We start from the raw sequence: 18,831 nt of genomic DNA, 5'->3' as shown, positions 1-18,831 counted from the left end.
ACTTTCCACAAAGCACACTGAAGAGGAAGCTAGAGCCATTGGTGTCAGAGGCCATAACAAATCCTCTAACATTACCATTAACCACTTGCCTGCACTTACACCCCCTTCCTGCCCAAGCCATTTTTTCAGCTTTCAGTGTTGTCGCACTTTGAATGACAATTGCGCGGCCAGGCTACACTGTACCCAAACACATTTTTTATCATTTTCTTCACACAAATAGAGCTTTCTTTTGGTGGTATTTAATCACAGCTGGGTTTTTTCTTTTTATTTTATTGATTTTTTTTTTTTTTTTTTGAAAAAAAATTAAAGAAATGTTTTTTACTTTGTTCTGTCAGTAAATTTTGTAACCAAGTAATTTTTCGCCTTCACTGATGTGCACTGATAGGCTGAACTGGTGGGCACTGATGAGGAGGCAATAATATGCCGAACTTACGGGCACCGATAGGCAGCACTTATGGGACTGTTGGGTGGCACTGGTGGGCACTGATAGGAGGCACAGAGAGGCAGTACAGATGGGCGCTGATTGACAGCAGTTATGGGCAGCACTGATAGGCGGCACTGATTGCCAGCACTGACTGGCATTCTTAATAGGCACTGATTGGTGGCACTTGTGGGCACTGATTGCCTCTCACGCATGTGGACCGTTAAGGTCTGCCTGTCAGTTTTTTCAGGCAGACCTGAATGGACACTCCATGCATTCTATGAAGCTATGAATGTCAGAGATGACATGTCCACTGACATCCAATCAGATCTGCTAAACCCAGATGGATGAAAACCCTATTTTCCATCCGTCTGGCGGATCAGATGAAATCGGACAGGCGGTCCATTTTCTCCCGATCCCCCTATAGGAGAAGAGTGGATATCTGACAGGTCCGTCTCTGCACAGTGAGTGGAGATGGACCTGTAACCCGCCGGCTCAGCGGGGATCAGCAGATCAGCCGAAAGACGCAGACAGAGGAGGCGGGAGGACATCTAGCAGGACTGGAGGTGAAAGGCTGACAGGGAGAGACTGATCAGTGAAGAGGCGGCACTGAAGGTGACTGACTGCTAGTGTCAGATTACAAGGAGAAGCTGTGCAGAGTGACACAGACACAAAACTGATAGTGTATGTGAGCACCTGAGTATTGGGAGTACCTAAGCATTCTGTGTACCTGAGTATTGTGTGGATCTGAGTAGTGCGAGAGTGTGTGTGTGTGCGAGTGTGTGCGAGTGTGTGCGAGTGTGTGCGCGAGTGTGCGCGAGTGTGCGCGAGTGTGCGCGAGTGTGTGCGCGAGTGTGCGCGAGTGTGTGCGCGAGTGTGCGCGAGTGTGCGCGAGTGTGCGCGATTGTGTGCGAGTGTGTGCGAGTGTGTGTCTATCATTAGTACTTGAGTATTGCGAGTGCAACGTGGGCTGCGAGTGCAACGCGGGCTGCGAGTGCAACGCGGGCTGCGAGTGCAACGCGGGCTGCGAGTGCAACGCGGGCTGCGAGTGCAACGCGGGCTGTTGAGTATTAGTGTTCGGAAGCTAGTTATTAGTTAATTTGGACAAGGTATGATCCCCAATCCTCATAAAATTAGTAGGTACGATGCTCGGCGGGTGTGGAGATGTGACTCTGTACATCTTGCTGCATGTATGCGTTCTTGTTCCTTGATCATCACATTGTTGTGTAAACACATTGTTTCACTAGAAACCCAGGTTCTGAATCTATGGAAGCAACTCTCAGAACCGAGAAGACTCTCCATACTAAAGGAGACCCAGGAACAATTTTAGGGACTTAGGAGCTAAATTGAGGGAAAGGACCTCCAAGGTATTCTCAGAAACAGTACGGTACCTCAAGCCACATCAGAAAGGCAGAGGGAGATTAGGGAAGTAAACAAGTGGCTGAGGAGCTGGAGTAGTGAGGAGGGGGTTTGGGTTCCAGGAGAACTGGGCTGACTTCTCAGTCGGTCGCCAGTTTTATAGAAGGGACAGACTGCACCTAAATGAGGAGGGTGCAGATCTGCTGGGAGTGTGTCTGCTGTACCATTTACTTGTATGAGAAAGTATCCTGTTCTCTTTGTATTGCTTCCTTTGTGTGAAATCCCAGTATTCCTACCAGTCCCACTGCTTTCCTATTAGCAACTGACCACAGCATGGTCAGTTCTCTTGTTATGCTGGGAACTCAGCCTGCTCTCCTCCAATGATCAGACTTGTCCTGACACCCCTCCCTGCACAGCCATTCACTGGGAAGTTCAGCATGCTGTTGCTTCTCCTCCACCCAGCTCTTATGCAGCTCAAAAACAGAGGGGATGAGATCACTTGAAAAAAAAAAAAAAATTATATATATATATATATATATATATATATATATATATATATATATATATATATATATATATATATATATATATATATATATATATATATATATATATATATATATATATATATATATACATATATATATATATATATATATATATATATACACACACACACACACACACACACACACACAGGTTTTTCATTTATGTTTTAAACTGAATGGGATGTTTTAGAAGGTGGTCATTTACAATCACTTTAAAGCAGACTTTACTCTAATAAAATTAAAAAGAGGCATAGAAAAGAAGAAGTGGTAAAAACAAAAAATAAATAAAAATATTAAAGCTTATATGAATAAATCATACACTTACTAGAAAGACCAATCTAATGTAAAAATGTTAATGCTAAGACATTAGAAGCATATATGAATAGTTTTCTACTGTAAAATCAAGCATCATTAGTAGTAGAACAACAAGATGACAGATACCTGTTGGAACATCTGAACAGTGGGAGAGTATGCCCTTAAAGAAAAGGCAAATTTCATCAGGGTTAGCTGAAGGTCTGACAGAAACTGGCCAGCTTTCTTTAGTATTAGACTGTAGTAGGAGTACTCAGAGTCTAAAATATAAAAATAAAATTCAAAATTTTAACCTGCATACAATAAAGTATAATTCAAACTCTCTAGAAATGCAGAAATAAATACTGATGTGTATATTGCAACTTACCAGTACCTAACGTGACACGGAACACTGGTTATAAAACAAAAAATAATTCTATTTAAGTATGTATTTTTAATTCAATTAATTGCATTTAATTGCTCTCCTACAAATCCCATTTGTTGTTGCTGTGATTCAACTTGTATAACAGTGTAAATTTGCTGTCCCCTCAAAACAACAACATGGAGCCATTAACCACTTGACAACTGGGCACTTAAACACCCCTCATGACCAGACCAATTTTCAGCCTTTGGTGCTCTCACACTTTGAATAACAATTACTCAGTCATGCAACACTGTACCCAAATGAATTTTATCCTTTTTTCCAAACAAATAGAGCTTTCTTTTGGTGGTATTTGATCACCTCTGGGGGGGTTTTTTGCGCTATAAAAAGACCGAAAATTTTGAAAAAAAAACAAAACGCATTTTTCTTTGTTTCTGTGATAAAATGTTGCAAATTATTATTATTATTTTCCATGAATTTTGGCCACAATTTATACTGCTAAATATCTTTGGTAAAAATAACCCAAATTAGTGGATATTATTTGGTCTTTGTGAGTTAGAGAGTTAGAGAGTCTACAAGCTGTGGTGCGAATCATACAAAATTGATCACATCTGATGTACTGGTGGACTATCTCATTTCTTGTGACTCGAACAAGCCAGGAAAGTACAAATACCCCCCAAATGACCCCTTTTTTGAAAGTAGACATTCCAAGGTATTTAGTAACAGGCATGGTGAGCTTTTTGGTGTTGTCATTTTTTTCCCCACAATTCTTTGCAAAATGAAGATTTTTTTATTTATTTATTTTTCACAAAATTGTCATTGTAATAGTTTATTGCTCTCACATGGCATGTGTATACCACAAATAACGCCCCAAAATAAATTCTACTACTCCTCCAGAGTATTATGATACCACATGTGTGGGACTTTTCCACAGCCTGGCCACATAGAGAGGCCCAACATGCAGGGAGCACCATCATGTGTTCTAGGAGCATAAATTACACATCTAACTTGTTGACTACCTATTATACTTTTGAAGGCCCTGGAGCACCAGAACAGTGACACTGACATGGCACTGATGACAGGTGGCACTAATACATGGCACTGACACGTGGCACTGATGAAAGATGGCACTAATGACACTGATAGGTGGCACTAATATGTGGCACTGATGACACGTGACAGTGATATGGCACTAATGACACGTGACAGTGATACGTGGCACTGGGGACAGATGGCACTGGGGCAGATAGAGCTGGGGACAGATGGCACTGACAGGTGGCACACTGGGGAAATTACTTACGGCTGCTGCAGCCGTTCATCTCTCCCTCCTCACACGCTGTCTGTGTGAGGAGGGAGAGCAGCGCTGGGAGATAATCTCATATGTTTACATATGAGATCATCTCTCATTGGGCATGCCGATCGCGCTGTAAACGGCCGCTGTGATTGGCCGTTTATAGCGATCTGTGACTGGCTGTGTCCAGGGGACACGGCCAGCACAGAACTTCCCTGATGCGCGCTCGCGGGAGCGTGCATTGCGGAAGTAAACAGGAGGGCGTTCAGGGACAGCCTCCCGGCAATTGGCGTCCGCTCTGCAGCCGTCTTTCGGCTATAGAGCAGATGCCTAGTGGTTAATGTCTAAACTGTTGGCAACAAACGTTAGTACACCCCTAAGTGAAAATGTCCAAATTGGGCCCAATTAGCCATTTTCCCTCCCCGGTGTCATGTGACTCAGTGTTACAAGGTCCCAGGTGTGAATGGGGAGGGGGTGTGTAAAATTTGGTTTTAGCTCTCTCACTCTCTCATACTGGTCACTGGAAGTTCAACATGGCAAAGAACTCTGAGGATCTGAAAAAAAATTGTTACTCTACATAAAGATGGCCTAGTCTATACAAATATTGCCAAGACCCTGAAACTGAGCTGCAACACGTTGACCAAGACCATAAAGAGGTTTAACAGAACAGGTTCCACTCAGAACAGGCCTCGCCATGGTCAACCAAAGAAGTTGAGTGCTCACACTCAGCGTCATAACCAGAGGTTGCCTTTGAGAAATAGATGCATGAGTGCTGCAAGCATTGCTGCAGAGTTTGAAGGGGGGGGGGGGGGGTCAGAGCGACTGAGGGTAAAGGTGGTGGACTGGCCAAGCATGTCTCCAGACCTAAACCCTATTGAGCATCTGTGGGGCATCCTCAAATGGAGGGTGGAGGAGCGCAAGGTCTCTAACATCTACCAGCTCTGTTATGTCATCATGGAGGAGTGGAAGTGGACTCCAGTGGCAACCTGTGAAGCTCTGGTGAACTCCATGCCCAAGAGGGTTAAGGCAGTGCTGGAAAATAATGGTGGCCACACAAAATATTGACACTTTGGGCCCAGTTTGGACATTTTCCCTTCTTGCAGCATTTTAGACATTGTTGGCTGTGTGTTGAGTTATTTTGAGGTGACAAATTTACACTGTTGTACAAGCTGTACACTCGCTACTTTACATAGTAGCAAAGTGCAATTTCTTCAGTTTTGTCACATGAAAAGATATAATAAAATATTTACAAAAATGTGAGGGGTGTATTCACGTGTTTGTGTGTTTGTGTGTGTGTGTGTGTGTGTGTGTGTGTGTGTGTGTGTGTGTGTGTGTGTGTGTGTGTGTGTGTGTGTGACTGAGCCTTCCCGTGCCGCCCCTTCACAATATATCTACAGGAGTAGGGTAGCAAGTGGTTAAAGATCCTTTGGTGGATCATTGGCTATGACCAATGTTACCTTCTAATAATGCTAACGCAACTTCTCTGATCTATCTAGATACATATTTATTACAAATCAGGTTAGCAGATTTTGTCACCGAGTCCGGTTAACTTTACCCTAGGTTCACATGACAGAAAAAATAAATAAATAATTTTTTTTATATATCCCTGATACACTGAATTATTCTGATGAAAGTATGCAAAAACATTTTTTTGAAATAGTAAAAAAAAAAAAAAAAAAAAAAAAAAATGTATATAGGTTTAAAATGTTATTATATATAATAATTTTTACAACTTTATTGGATATGTTTAATAACAGCAAATATTGTTTTTTCCTTACAGAATTTTCACTCTTTTTTAAATTATATAATAAAAAAAACAAAAAACAACTCAGTAGTGATCAAATACCACCAAAAGAAAGCTGTGTGTGAAAAATGATATACATTTCATTTGAGTACAGTGCTGCATGACCGAGCAATTTCCAGTTAACCACTTAGTGACCGCCCACCGTAGACATACTGTGGCAGGGTGGCTGCGCTGCACCAGATCACGTACTTGGTACTTCCAGGTCTAGGGCCCAGCAGGTCCCGGCAGACATCGCATCTGACGAACCCGCTGATTGGGTCCCACAAAAAATGCCTTGGTCAAGAAGGGGGGTAAACCTTCCAGGTGCTGAAGTGGTTAGAGTAGTGCAGTACTGAATAGCAAAAAATCTCTGGTCATGAAGGGGGTAAAACCTTCCAGAGCTCAAATGGTTAAAACCCCCACCAATCAGGATTAAATACAAGTGGGTAAATATGCAGATGTCAGCAAGATTGAAAACAAACGCCTAATAAGCTTATGACCATTTTAGTTACCTTTGTTTTTATAAATAGTCATCTCTTGCACCGTTCCCAAAAACTGCCAAAACTTGTCATTTCCTTCCTCTGCAATAAATTCACTGGAAAAAAAAAAAAAAAAAAAACACACAATTTTCATAAATCATGAAACATTATACCACACGAGGTTTCATTAAAATTTGACATAACGCTTAAAACATAAATTCAACAATCACTAAACAAAAACAGCCTGTAATGAGCTAAGCAAAGATTATTCTGTCATTTCAACACTGCCTGTCAGATTGGGTTGATGGAATAAAAGATAGGAGTTATATGATGAATTAGTAAATGCTGAGGGCTGACATGGTTTACAGAAACAAATTAATACAGAGAACAACCATCGCTGTGTATTGTTTCTGTTCTATGGCGGCTTGACAAGTAACAGACACTGCAAATGGATTTGGATTCACAGAACAGTTTCCGATCTTCTAAAACTGCCTGTTATTTTTCACAATCGATAATACCGATTTCATCATGATATAGCAAACAGAGTATCAGATTTACAAAGAGAGCAAATATTTACAAACATGTAAAAAGGAAGGAATAATCCATCTGCCTCTCTGCTACTAGCTAGTAATGGATCTTAAGAAGGGCAGATACCTGGAGCCCCATCACTTTCATCTTTAGGCCACAAACCAGATCCCAGGGGTAAAAAAAATCAACAGATTCTTGAGGCTGGAATGACCACACACTCGGATAGGGAACACTGTGCTGTGTTTAATGGCAGCATAAGCCAATCAGTGGGTGCTGGCCAATGGATGACCGCCAGCAATTGCTAATCGGCAAAGAGGAAGACAGGACAGGGCTCTGTGTATGTAAACAACACAGAGCTCTATTCTGTCAGCGGGGACGTGTCGTTTTTGTTTCCCTGCTGAATAAAAACCGGCACATCCCTTTAGTGAAAGCACCTCACAGTACACACAGACTGATTAAGCACACATTTAACCCGCTGATCAGTGGTCATCAACCCTGTCCTCAGGGCCCACTAACAGGCCAGGTTTGCAAGAAAACTGAAATACATCACAGGTGATATCATTTGCTGCTCGGTGATTGCAGTATTCTAGTCTGCATCTCCCCAAAGCAATACATAAAAACCTGGCCTCTTAGTGGGCCCGAGGACAGGGTTGATGACCACATCCCTAGATGTTTAACCCCTTCCCAGCCAATGTCATATTTTTGCACTAATCGCTGAATTAGTGTCACTGGTTCCCACAAAGTGTCAGATTGCCTGCCATAAGTCACTGATCAGTGTCATTACTAACATAAAAAAATAAAAAGATTCCAGTATATATACCAGGAATCTCCAAACTATGGCTCCTCCAGATGTTGCTGAACTACACATCCCATGAGGCATTGTAAAACTGACATTCACAGACATGGTCTGGTAGAAAAAGGGGTAAATCTTCTATAGGTCAAGTGGTTAAAGCATAGCTAATCCTAAGAACTAAAATCTATTAAATTCCAGTTTACCTGTCCTTAGATGTGGCGGCTGCATTTGTCTTTATATTCAGGCTAAGAACATTGTCAACAACTACAGAAAATACCTTTTGATCCTTCCAGAAATGCAATGTCCTCGTCACCTCCTGTGCACTGAGCTGAAATCACAAACATTGTTATCTTCCTTCCTAGCTACCTTCTGTAAACTACAAATGACCCTACCCTCCATTTAATAGAGACAAGGAGAGGGGAAGGTTTTTGTAGTCCAAAGAAGGAGAGCAGCCTAGGGTGACGATACTTCTACTGTACAGTAGAGCTGAACACAATTCTGGCTAAAATGAGAATCACGATTTTTTTTTTTGCTTAGAATAAAAATGATCACAATTCTCTCCAAAAAAAAAAAAAAAAAAAAAAAAAAAAAAAAAAAAAAAAAAAAAAAGGGGGGGGGGGGGGGCGCTAGCTTTACTGGTTCGCTTTTTTTTTTTTTTTTTTTTTTTTTTTTTTTTTTTTTACTTTATTCAAATTGCATTTGAAAGACTTTCATTGCACACACACACACATATAATATATGTTTGGGGGTTCTACATAATTTTCCTAGCAAAAATAAATAAAACAATTATTTTATCTTGAAACCAACAAAAGTCAGAAAAAGGTTTAGTCTAGTCTAGTCCATTGACAAATTGTTACAATGTTTATACTTCAACTGATAAAGAGTGTTTTGATTCTTGGCAGACTGCCCAGTTTTTCTCTTACTTTCTTTAGAATGCTGTGGCTTCAGAAGAGCAGAGAGAATTCTTTGCATAGAAAGAATTGTGAAACCCTTTAGTCAAGAGCACAGGAACGTTTCTTGACGATTAATTGTGCAGCTCTACTGTACACCCTAGGGCAGGAACTGTATTACTGGGCAGGATCACCTGGTGAAAATAAACCTAAATAAATAAATACGAATGCAGCTGCCAGATCTAAGTGGTAAACTACAATATCTTACATTTTTTGTTTGGAAACAATGTAAAGTAATAGTAAACCCTCAACATGTTTTAGTTTAACACATCGAGCACAACAGAATAAACATTCCCCAGTATATGATTTGTTCTTAGCTCAGCACTTTCAGGTTACAACGCAGCTGGCTCTTGCTGGACTCAGTGCCTGAACAGCGGAAAGGGAGTTTGGATCCAGTCTGTTACCTTGGAGAAGGGAGGAGCAGGGGGGAGTGTCTTACCATCCTGGGATATGGTTGTGTGTGTTTCTATTGATGCACACAGTGTATGAAGACAAAACCATAGTCCTCTGCATGCAGTGGTGGCTCCATAGGATGCTTCCAGAGAAAGGAGCCACTCTGTAACAGGAAACCTGGGGTCATGGTCAACATAAACAAGAGCATATGCAAGGATTAAAAGATGTAGAATCTGCACACTCAAATGAAATCAGCTGGTGAAGGTGCTGAGGGGTTAATAGAATCAATGGATAATACACAATCCATACACACACTCCCTGCCCATGGAAGTATTGTATCAGTATTAGCCACCACCATAGGATCTGCAAAGAGTATACAATGTAACTGAGAATTCTATCAATACATCCCACCATGTGCACACACCCCATGTCTCTATCCCTGATCCAACAACACTGGAGGGATCCCATGAGCCATAGGCAGCCATGGTGAGAGTGACAATACCAGAGATCACTGCTCCCCACTTCTATGCAGACTATACCACACCTGGCCTCCAGCAATAGCGGGCTCTCTGACCACTTGGCAGCAAGGCTTGCTGTCACTCCTTTGGCTGCTGCCTGGTCAATGATAGAGGAGAGAGCACAGGAAAAGAGGAGAGTGCTGTACAGTGCAGCCATGGCAGCCACCCGGTACACACTTATTATGTTCTACGTCCGCACAGCCCAGCCAGCCTTCCGCCCTCCCCGGTACACAGTACACTGATCCCGCTGTTCCCTACACAGGATATACACAGCATCCAGCCGCTTCCGGGAACCCCGAACTGCTAGGTAAGACCCTCGCTGCTTGACGTCACATCGTTGTCTGCTATTGGCTGAGAGGAGCCGCTATCCTCCTTTCTGCCACCAATCACAATGCGGCAACTGTCAGCTTCCAGAGGCTGCTTAGTGATGTTGGTGAGGTGGAGGATTGGGACACGTGGATCCCGGGGGATGCCGGTGTTCTCTGTAAAGTGCTATATAGATGATAGCGGGATCCGATCACCTCCTTCCATAGACTAGAGAAGGATCCGATCACCTCCTTCCATAGACTAGAGAGGGATCCCTTCACCTCCTTCCATGGACTAGAGAGGGATCCCTTCACCTCCTTCCATGGACTAGAGAGGGATCCTATCACCTCCTTCCATGGACTAGAGAGGGATCCTATCACCTCCTTCCATGGACTAGAGAGGGATCCTATCACCTCCTTCCATGTAATAGAGAGGGATCCGATCACCTCCTTCCATGGACTAGAGAGGGATCCGGTCACCTCCTTCCATGGACTAGAGAGGGATCCCTTCACCTCCTTCCATGGACTAGAGAGGGATCCGATCACCTCCTTTCATGGACTAGAGAGGGATCCCTTCACCTCCTTCCATGGACTAGAGAGGGATCCTATCACCTCCTTCCATGGACTAGAGAGGGATCCTATCACCTCCTTCCATGTAATAGAGAGGGATCCGATCACCTCCTTCCATGGACTAGAGAGGGATCCTATCACCTCCTTCCATGTAATAGAGAGGGATCCGATCACCTCCTTCCATGGATTAGAGAGGGATCCGATCACCTTCCATGGACTAGAGAGGGATCCTATCACCTCCTTCCATGGACTAGAGAGGGATCCTATCACCTCCTTCCATGAACTAGAGTGGGATCCGATCTCCTCCTTCCATGTAATAGAGAGGGATCCTATCACCTCCTTCCATGAACTAGAGTGGGATCCGATCTCCTCCTTCCATGTAATAGAGAGGGATCCTATCACCTCCTTCCATGAACTAGAGAGGGATCCGATCAACGCCTTCCAATGACTACAGAGGGATCCGATCGCCTCCTTCCATGGACTAGAGAGGGATCCTATCACCTCCTTCCATAGACCATAGAGGGATCCGATCGCCTCCATCCATGAACTAGAGAGGGATCCTATCACCTCCTTCCATAGACCATAGAGGGATCCGATCGCCTCCATCCATAGATTATAGAGGGGTGCTATCACCTCCTTCCGTAGACTATAGACAGATCCTATCACCTTATTCCATAGATTATAGAGATAGATCCTATCACTTCCTCCCATAGACTATAGAGGGATCCTATCTCCTCCTTCCATAGACTATAGAGGCATCCTATCACCTCCTTCCAAAGACTATAGAGGGATCCTAGCACTTCCTTCTATAGACTAGAGGGATCCTATCACCTCCTTCCATAGACTAGGGTCACTGTTATTCCCAAGTAGCCAGGGCCCTGTATTTCTAATGGGAAATTAATTTCTGCACATCCTTTCTTTATATTCATATCATTGTGATTGTAAAAGATATTTCTAATTGTATGTAGCGCTACCCCTGGAGGATTCGTTTAAGTTTGTTCAGTGCGTTACTCTGCCTCTCAACCCCAATAACAGTCTCAGCCACCTCTGGCACACCTGACAATACTGTAAGTCCAGATTTTCCCAAGACATTCCCAATTTTTGGACCCTCGTCCCGATCGGAGTCCATCCAGATGAAAATCACAGGATTTTGCCTTTGTCCCAGGAATTGGGGCTGTTTTTGGGAAAGACGGCAGCGGGCTACAAAAAGATGCCCGCCTCGAGATATCTTTCCGGCTTTCCCCATATGTTCAGTGGAGAGGGGAGGGGCCTCTGATCTGTGAAGCCAATTGGCTTGTCTCGTCAATGTACAAGTAGACAATTCTCTTGTACATTGAAGCTGATTGGCAGCACGGATCAGAGGCCTCTCCCCTTTCTACTGAACACATGGGGAAAGACAGAAAATGGAGCTGCCACCACCCCTCAGACGTGGACACTGATGTAAGGAGGGGCTCCGCTGGGGACACTGATGTAAGGAGGGGCTCCGCTGGGGACACTGATGTAAGGAGGGGGTCCGCTGAGGGCCCCAGATGTATGGAGGGGTTCTGCTGGGGACACTGATGTAAGGAGGGGCTCCGCTGGGGACACCAGATGTAAGAAGTTGCTCTGCTGGGGACACTGATGTAAGAAGGGGCATTCTGAGTACTCCCCATTTACCACTACCCTCTGAAATTGCCCCTGTAACCAGTTTTCAATCCATGTGCTCACCCTATGGTCCATGCCAACGGACCTTACTTTATACAGTAAACATTTATGGGGGACTGTATCAAATGCTTTTGCAAAATCCAAATACACTACATCTACAGACCTTCATTTATCCAGATGGCAGCTCACCTCTTCATAGAAGGTAAATAGATTGGTTTGGCAAGAACAAATCTTCATGAATCCAAGCTGATTACTGCTAATGATTAGGTATGGCCGAACGGTTCGCCCGGCGGTCGTTTCGCGGCGAATTTCAGCTGTTCGCCGTCCGCCCGATCGGCAGACTATTGCCGCCGTTTGCCCGGCAGACTTCCGTGTTTACTGTATAAAAGAACTTTGACCTATGATGACACATCCATCATGGGGTACAGGACAGCCAATTGAGACATTACAGCACATGGACACTTGGACATTCCCCCTAACTTATAAATAGACCCGATCCGGCAGCCATTTTACATTCTTTCTTCCGTCACTATAGGGAGAGGTTGCTGTGTGGAGCAGGGAGAGACTTCAGTGACCCAAATCGCTATTTATTAGGTCCACAAAAGTTCTTTTAAGGACTGGTATCATGGTATAGGTGTTAGGTGTAGTTCAGGATATAGGTTTGAGGCACTGCTATTCAAGTCATTGTTGCAGCAGCCTGAGTGTCTTTTGTCAGTGTAGAGAAAGGGACAGGACACTGTGTGCTGCAGGGACAGTCAGTTTAATCATTAGCTGTTACTATTAGGTCCACAAAAGTGCTATTCAAGTTATTGTTCCAGCAGCCTCTGTTTTGTCAGTTTAAATAGGGACAGGCAGGAAGCTGTGTGTGAGGCAGTGAGGGACAGTCAGTTTAATCAGTAGCTGTTACTATTAGGTCCACAAAGGTTCTTTTCAGGACTGGTATGGTAATAGGCTTGTACACGTATATTATTCTTTCTTCCAAATATAGAAAGAATATTATACTTGACTGCTGCCCTTCTGCTGCAGTAGTCCTTTATCAGTATAAGGACTGAGGTACAGTCTGCTAATCATTCACAACCTACTTGTTCCACAAAAGTCCTTATAAGGACTGGTAAGGTATAGGGTACTACAGTACATAGGGTTGAGTGAGGTACAGTCTGCTATTCCTTAAGGACTGGTGTAGGTCCACAATACATAGGGTTGAGGTGCACTACTGCTGACTGCTGCCCTACTGCTGCAGTAGTCCTTCATCAGTATAGGGACTGAGGTACAGTCTGCTAATCATTCACAACCTACTTGTTCCACAAAGGTCCTTATAAGGACTGGTAAGGTATAGGGTACTACAGTACATAGGGTTGAGTGAGGTACAGTCTGCTATTCCTTAAGGACTGGTATAGGTCCACAATACATAGGGTTGAGGTGCACTACTGCTGACTGCTGCCCTACTGCTGCAGTAGTCCTTTATCAGTATAGGGACTGAGAGTTTTGTCACAGGGTAATTTAAAAAAATGACAGGCAGAGGAAGAGGCAGGCCCTTCCGCAGGGGTGGTAGGGCAGGAGCAACAGGTTTGAGCCAAAGTGGGAAGTTGCAGAAGGTGCATTCAATTACTTTAAAGGACGCACCAGACTTGGTTGAGTGGCTCACTCAGCCTTACTCTTCTGTACCCTCCTCATCCTCTCGATCTGCACCCTCTTCTTCACTCTCTGCTATGTGCACCCCCAAAGACACTACCACCAACAACACCACCACCACCACATACCTTCCGCTTGAGTCACAGGAATTATTTTCCGATCCATATCAGACATTTCTGATGCGCAGCCACTCTTGGTATTGGATCAGGAAGAGGAGGTAGCAACAACCGTCACTCAGCAGTCTGATGACAGTACCCAGATCAGCCCAAGGAGGAGGTTGGTCCCCGGTGTTGCTGCCTACTCCGAGATCTCTACTTATAGCGGTGGGGAAGGTGACGTCAATGATGACGTGTCTAGTGATGTCACATGGGTGCCCACAAGAGAGGAAGAGGAGGGGAGTTCAGAGGGAGATATGGACCAGCAGATAGGGAGGAGAAGCAGGAATAACTTACATTGCACAGGAGGGACAAAGCAGACTGCAAATGTATCAGGAGCGAGTCATCGACCATGTACGGTCACATCTGGCGCTTCCAGGACACCACCACATGGCTACGCAGTGTGGGCTTTTTTTAACGTGTCCGCTGCTGACAATAGCGTTGCCATCTGCAATCTTTGCAGTCAACGCATTAGTCGCGGTAAGCCCAACACTCACCTAGGGACGACCGCCTTAAGAAGGCACATGAGCAGCCATCACGGAGCCCAGTGGGAGCAACGGAACACACAAAGCCACACTCCAGGCTCTCACCGTCCAACCTCGTCTTCTACTTCTCCTTCTCCTCTCTCCTCACAATTGTCCTCCACTCCACCTTCCATCACGCCAAGCTCACATTTTTCTGCAAAAAGGCAGGCTTCCGTGGGCCTAATGTTCGAGCGTAAAAAAATGATGACGCCGGATAACCCTCTTGCCCAACGGTTGACGGCTGGCTTGTCAGAACTGATAGCCCGCCAACTACTGCCATATAAACTGGTGGACTCGGAGGCCTTTCGAAAATTTGTGGCCATTGGAACACCACAATGGAAGGTCCCAGGAAGGAAGTATTTCTCAGAGAAGGGCATCCCAGAGCTATATGGCCATGTTCAGCGGCAAGTGAATGTATCTCTGGCACACAGTGTTGGTGCCAAGATACATCTAACCACAGACATGTGGTCTAGCAAACATGGGCAGGGAAGGTATATCACTTTTACTGCCCACTGGGTGAACCTTCTGACGGCCGTCAAGCATGTAACCCATGGCACCCGTGTAGATTTGGTTTTACCGCCACGGATTGCATGCAGGCCTGGCTCTTCTTCTCCTCCTCCTCCTACTCCATCCTCCTCCCTCTCCTCCTTGGCTGACTCCTCCTTTTCCGCTGCTAGCGTCTCTTCCGCTGCGCCGCCCAAGCTCCCCAGAACCTATTCGACATGCCAGGTGAGACGTTGCCATGCCGTGCTGCGTCTGTTGTGCCTGGAAGCCAAGAGCCACACTGGCCCGGCACTCCTTTCAGCTTTGCGTTCACAGGCAGATCAGTGGCTAACACCGCTCAATTTGACAGTTGGTAAAGTGGTGTGTGACAACGGTGCCAATCTGCTTAGCGCATTGAAACAGGGCAAAATTACGCACGTGCCATGCATGGCACACGTCTTATACTTGGTCGTGCAACGATTCGTTGTCAAAAACCCTGGGGTCCAGGACATCTTGCGGCAGGCAAGGAAAATCTCGGCCCATTTCAGAAGATCTTACACGCCCATGGCTCGCCTTGCTGACATTCAGCGGCGACACAATCTGCCGGTCAGACGTCTTATTTGCGATTGCCCGACGCGATGGAACTCAACCTTCTATATGCTACTATATGCACGCACCCTCTTGTTTGAAGAGGTTGAGCGGTGTCATATTTCTACTGGGGCTGCTTATTATAAGGGGCTCCCACCATCCCTGTGCTGTGCTGACTTCCTCCTGGGGCTGTACCTCTGCTGTGCATATTATGAGGGGCTCCCGCTATCCCTGTGCTATGCTCATTATGAGGGGCTCCCACCATCCCTGTGCTGTGCTGACTTCCTCCTGGGGCTGTACCTCTGCTGTGCATATTATGAGGGGCTCCCACCATCCCTGTGCTATGCTCATTATGAGGGGCTCCCACCATCCCTGTGCTATGCTCATTATGAGGGGCTCCCACCATCCCTGTGCTATGCTGACTTCCTCCTGGGGCTGCTTACGGTGCAGGTGTCAGTGCTGTATATCACGGTGCTGGTGTCAGTGCTGTATATCACGGTGCTGGTGTGAGTGCTTTATGTCACGCTGCTGATGTCAGTGCTCTCTATCACGGTGCTGGTGTCAGTGCTGTATATCACAGTGCTGGTGTTAGTGCTTTATGTCACGCTGCTGATGTCAGTGCTCTCTATCACGGTGCTGGTGTCAGATCACTCTATCACGGTGCAGGTGTCATTGCTGTATGTCACGCTGCTGATGTCAGTGCTCTCTATCACGGTGCTGGTGTCAAATTACTCTATCACGGTGCACTCTTCTTTGCCTACCCTGACCTTCCCTCTCCTTTATTGCCTTCATGCGCTCCACAGTCCTGAATTGTCACAACAATTTCACATATAAAAAAAGAATGCTTGTAGTTGTCGATCCCAGATTCACCTCATACATGTGTTATGTCATTGGCCATGAGGTGGGACTATGTTTGCACAGCTAGTAAATATTTTGTGGCTGCAAATTTGACCTGTAGGTTTGCAAAGTTCGCCTCCCATTGAAGTCAATGGGGCCGCCGCGAACGTTACGGTTCGCGAACTATCGGCCGCGTTCGCGGTTCGCAAAACGTCCCGTCGGAAGTTCGTCCATCACTACTAATGATACAGTTGTCATTGCTAAAATCCTGTTAGGGATTTTAAAATTGATGTTAGGCTAATTGGTCTATAATTCCCAGGAATGTATCTTGGCCCTTTTTTAAATATTGGTGCTATATTGACTTTTTTCCAATCAGCTGGTACCATTTCAGTCAGTGGAATGTTCGTAAAAATAAGGAACAATGGTCTGCCAATTATTTTTCTGAGTTCATTAACCACTTCAGGATTTACCCCTTTCCTGACCAAGCCCTTTTTTTGCGATATGGCACTGTGTTGCTTTAACTGACAATTGCACAGACGTGCAACGTTGTACCCAAACAAAATTTATGTTCTTTTTTTCCCACAAATAGAGCTTTCTTGTGGTGGTATTTGATCACCTCTGTGGTTTTTATTTTTAGAGCTATAAACAAAAATCGACAATTTTGAAAAAAAAAGCAATATTTTTTACTTTTTGCTATAATAAATATCCCCAAAAAATATAAAAAAAAACAAAGTTCTTCCTAAGTTTAGGCCAATATGTATTTTTCTACATATTTTTGGTTAAAAAAAATCACAATAATCGCATATTGATTGGTTTGCGCAAAAGTTATTAAGTCTACAAAATATATTTATGGCATTTTTATAATTTTTTAAAAAATTTGTAATGGCAGCGAACTGCAATTTTTATCGTGACTTCAACATTGTGGCAGGCAGATCAGACACTTTTGACACTATTTTGGGGCCATTGACATTTCTACAGGCATCAATGCTATAAAAATGCACTGATTACTGTGTAAATGTCACTGGCGGGGAAGGGGTTAAACACTAGGGGGCGATCAAGGGGTTAAGTGTGTTCCCTAAGTGTGTTCTAACTGTAGGGGGGGTGGGCTCACTGGAACATGACAGAGATCACTGCTCCCGATCACTGGGAGCAGTAGATCCCTGTTGCGCTGCTAGGCAGAACAGGGAAATGCCTTGTTTACATAGGCATCTCCCCGTTCTGCTTCTCTGTGCCACGATCGCGAGCCACCAGCAGCCATCGAGTCTGCAGGACCCGGGGGCAAGCTCCCACTAGCCGCCGATGGTGGAGTGAGGTACGGGTATGTGGTTTTGTGCACCCATGCCATTCTGCCAACGTATATTGGCGTGAGCCAGTCGGCAAGTGGTTAACCAGTCATCTGGTACCGGTGACTTACTAATGTTGAGTTTTTCAGGTCTATTTCTAATTCTGTCCTCTGTTAGCCATCAGGGTTCTTCCTGTGATGTGTCCTGAGGATAAACATTGCAGCTTTGGTTACTGAAGCCCCCCGATTCCTTCGTGAAGACTGAGGAGAGGAATAAATATAATAACTTTGCCAACTCTCCATCCTTAGTAACCACATTCCCTTCATCATTTTTTATGGGACCAATATGATCTTACCTCCCTTTCATTCCACTGGCAGCTAGGGGAGTCACTCAGCTCCAGCAGTGCTGGTCCCTGACTGGTTTCACCAACGTCACTTAACGGGGCTTACTTATTAATGCCTAATGCCTCCCTGGCACTTTCCCCTCTACCCTTCCTGACTGTCACCCATCTACTCTTCTCTGGTGCTTGCCCCTCTTTCTCTCCACCCGCTTCTGTGCTGGCCCCTGACGGCACCTGCCGGGTACGATCCCAACTCTCCTTTAGTGTGGAGGATTTTATACATGTCTGTGTTTCAGTTTGATTGTGAGCTTAAAAAGAGACATTTTTTTCTTTTCTTTTTTTAAATGTTTACATTTCCATTTGATGCTGCTTTAATAATATTACATTTGTAAAACTTTATAAATAATAAATGTTAAATTGTTTTGAAATTCCATGAGACTATTCATTTTTTTAACCGCTTCCCGACCGCCTTACGCAGATATACTGCGGCAGAAGGGCATATACAGGCAGATATACTCGCGATCGTCTCACGGTGAGGAAGAATGAGGAAATGCTAATGTAAACAAGCATCTTCCCTTTCTGCCTAATGACACTGACACTGATCACGCTCCCTGTAATCGGGAGCGGTGATCAGTGCACATACAGCACCTCCCCCCACAGTTAGAATCACTTTCTAGGACACACTTAACCCCATAAATCGCCACCTAGTGGTTAACCCCTTCACTGCCAGTTAC

The 18,831-nt window shown here is 44.7% G+C and overlaps 1 protein-coding gene across 3 annotated transcripts in view; it reads right to left on the bottom strand.

Annotated features, from left to right (window-relative positions):
- UGGT2 (UDP-glucose glycoprotein glucosyltransferase 2) overlaps positions 1 to 10,112 on the bottom strand; it is a 672,069-nt gene extending 661,957 nt beyond the window's left edge. For all 3 annotated transcript variants that reach the window (XM_077483028.1, XM_077483030.1, XM_077483029.1), the window contains exons 1-3: positions 9,763 to 10,112; positions 6,588 to 6,670; positions 2,770 to 2,900 (exon numbers count right to left, since the gene is read on the bottom strand). In XM_077483028.1, coding sequence (XP_077339154.1) covers positions 2,770 to 2,900; positions 6,588 to 6,670; positions 9,763 to 9,893 — 345 coding nt within the window. In that variant the 5' untranslated portion in view covers positions 9,894 to 10,112. The remainder of the gene's footprint in view (positions 1 to 2,769; positions 2,901 to 6,587; positions 6,671 to 9,762) is intronic.
- Positions 10,113 to 18,831: the final 8,719 nt, after the last annotated feature.

This window comes from Lithobates pipiens, unplaced genomic scaffold (assembly GCF_037356315.1).
Source record: "Lithobates pipiens isolate NorthernLeopardFrog02 unplaced genomic scaffold, aLitPip1_a1.2 Scaffold_16, whole genome shotgun sequence".
In the NCBI taxonomy this organism is placed as follows: domain Eukaryota; kingdom Metazoa; phylum Chordata; class Amphibia; order Anura; family Ranidae; genus Lithobates; species Lithobates pipiens.
This window is presented reverse-complemented; position numbering and strand designations above follow the sequence as displayed.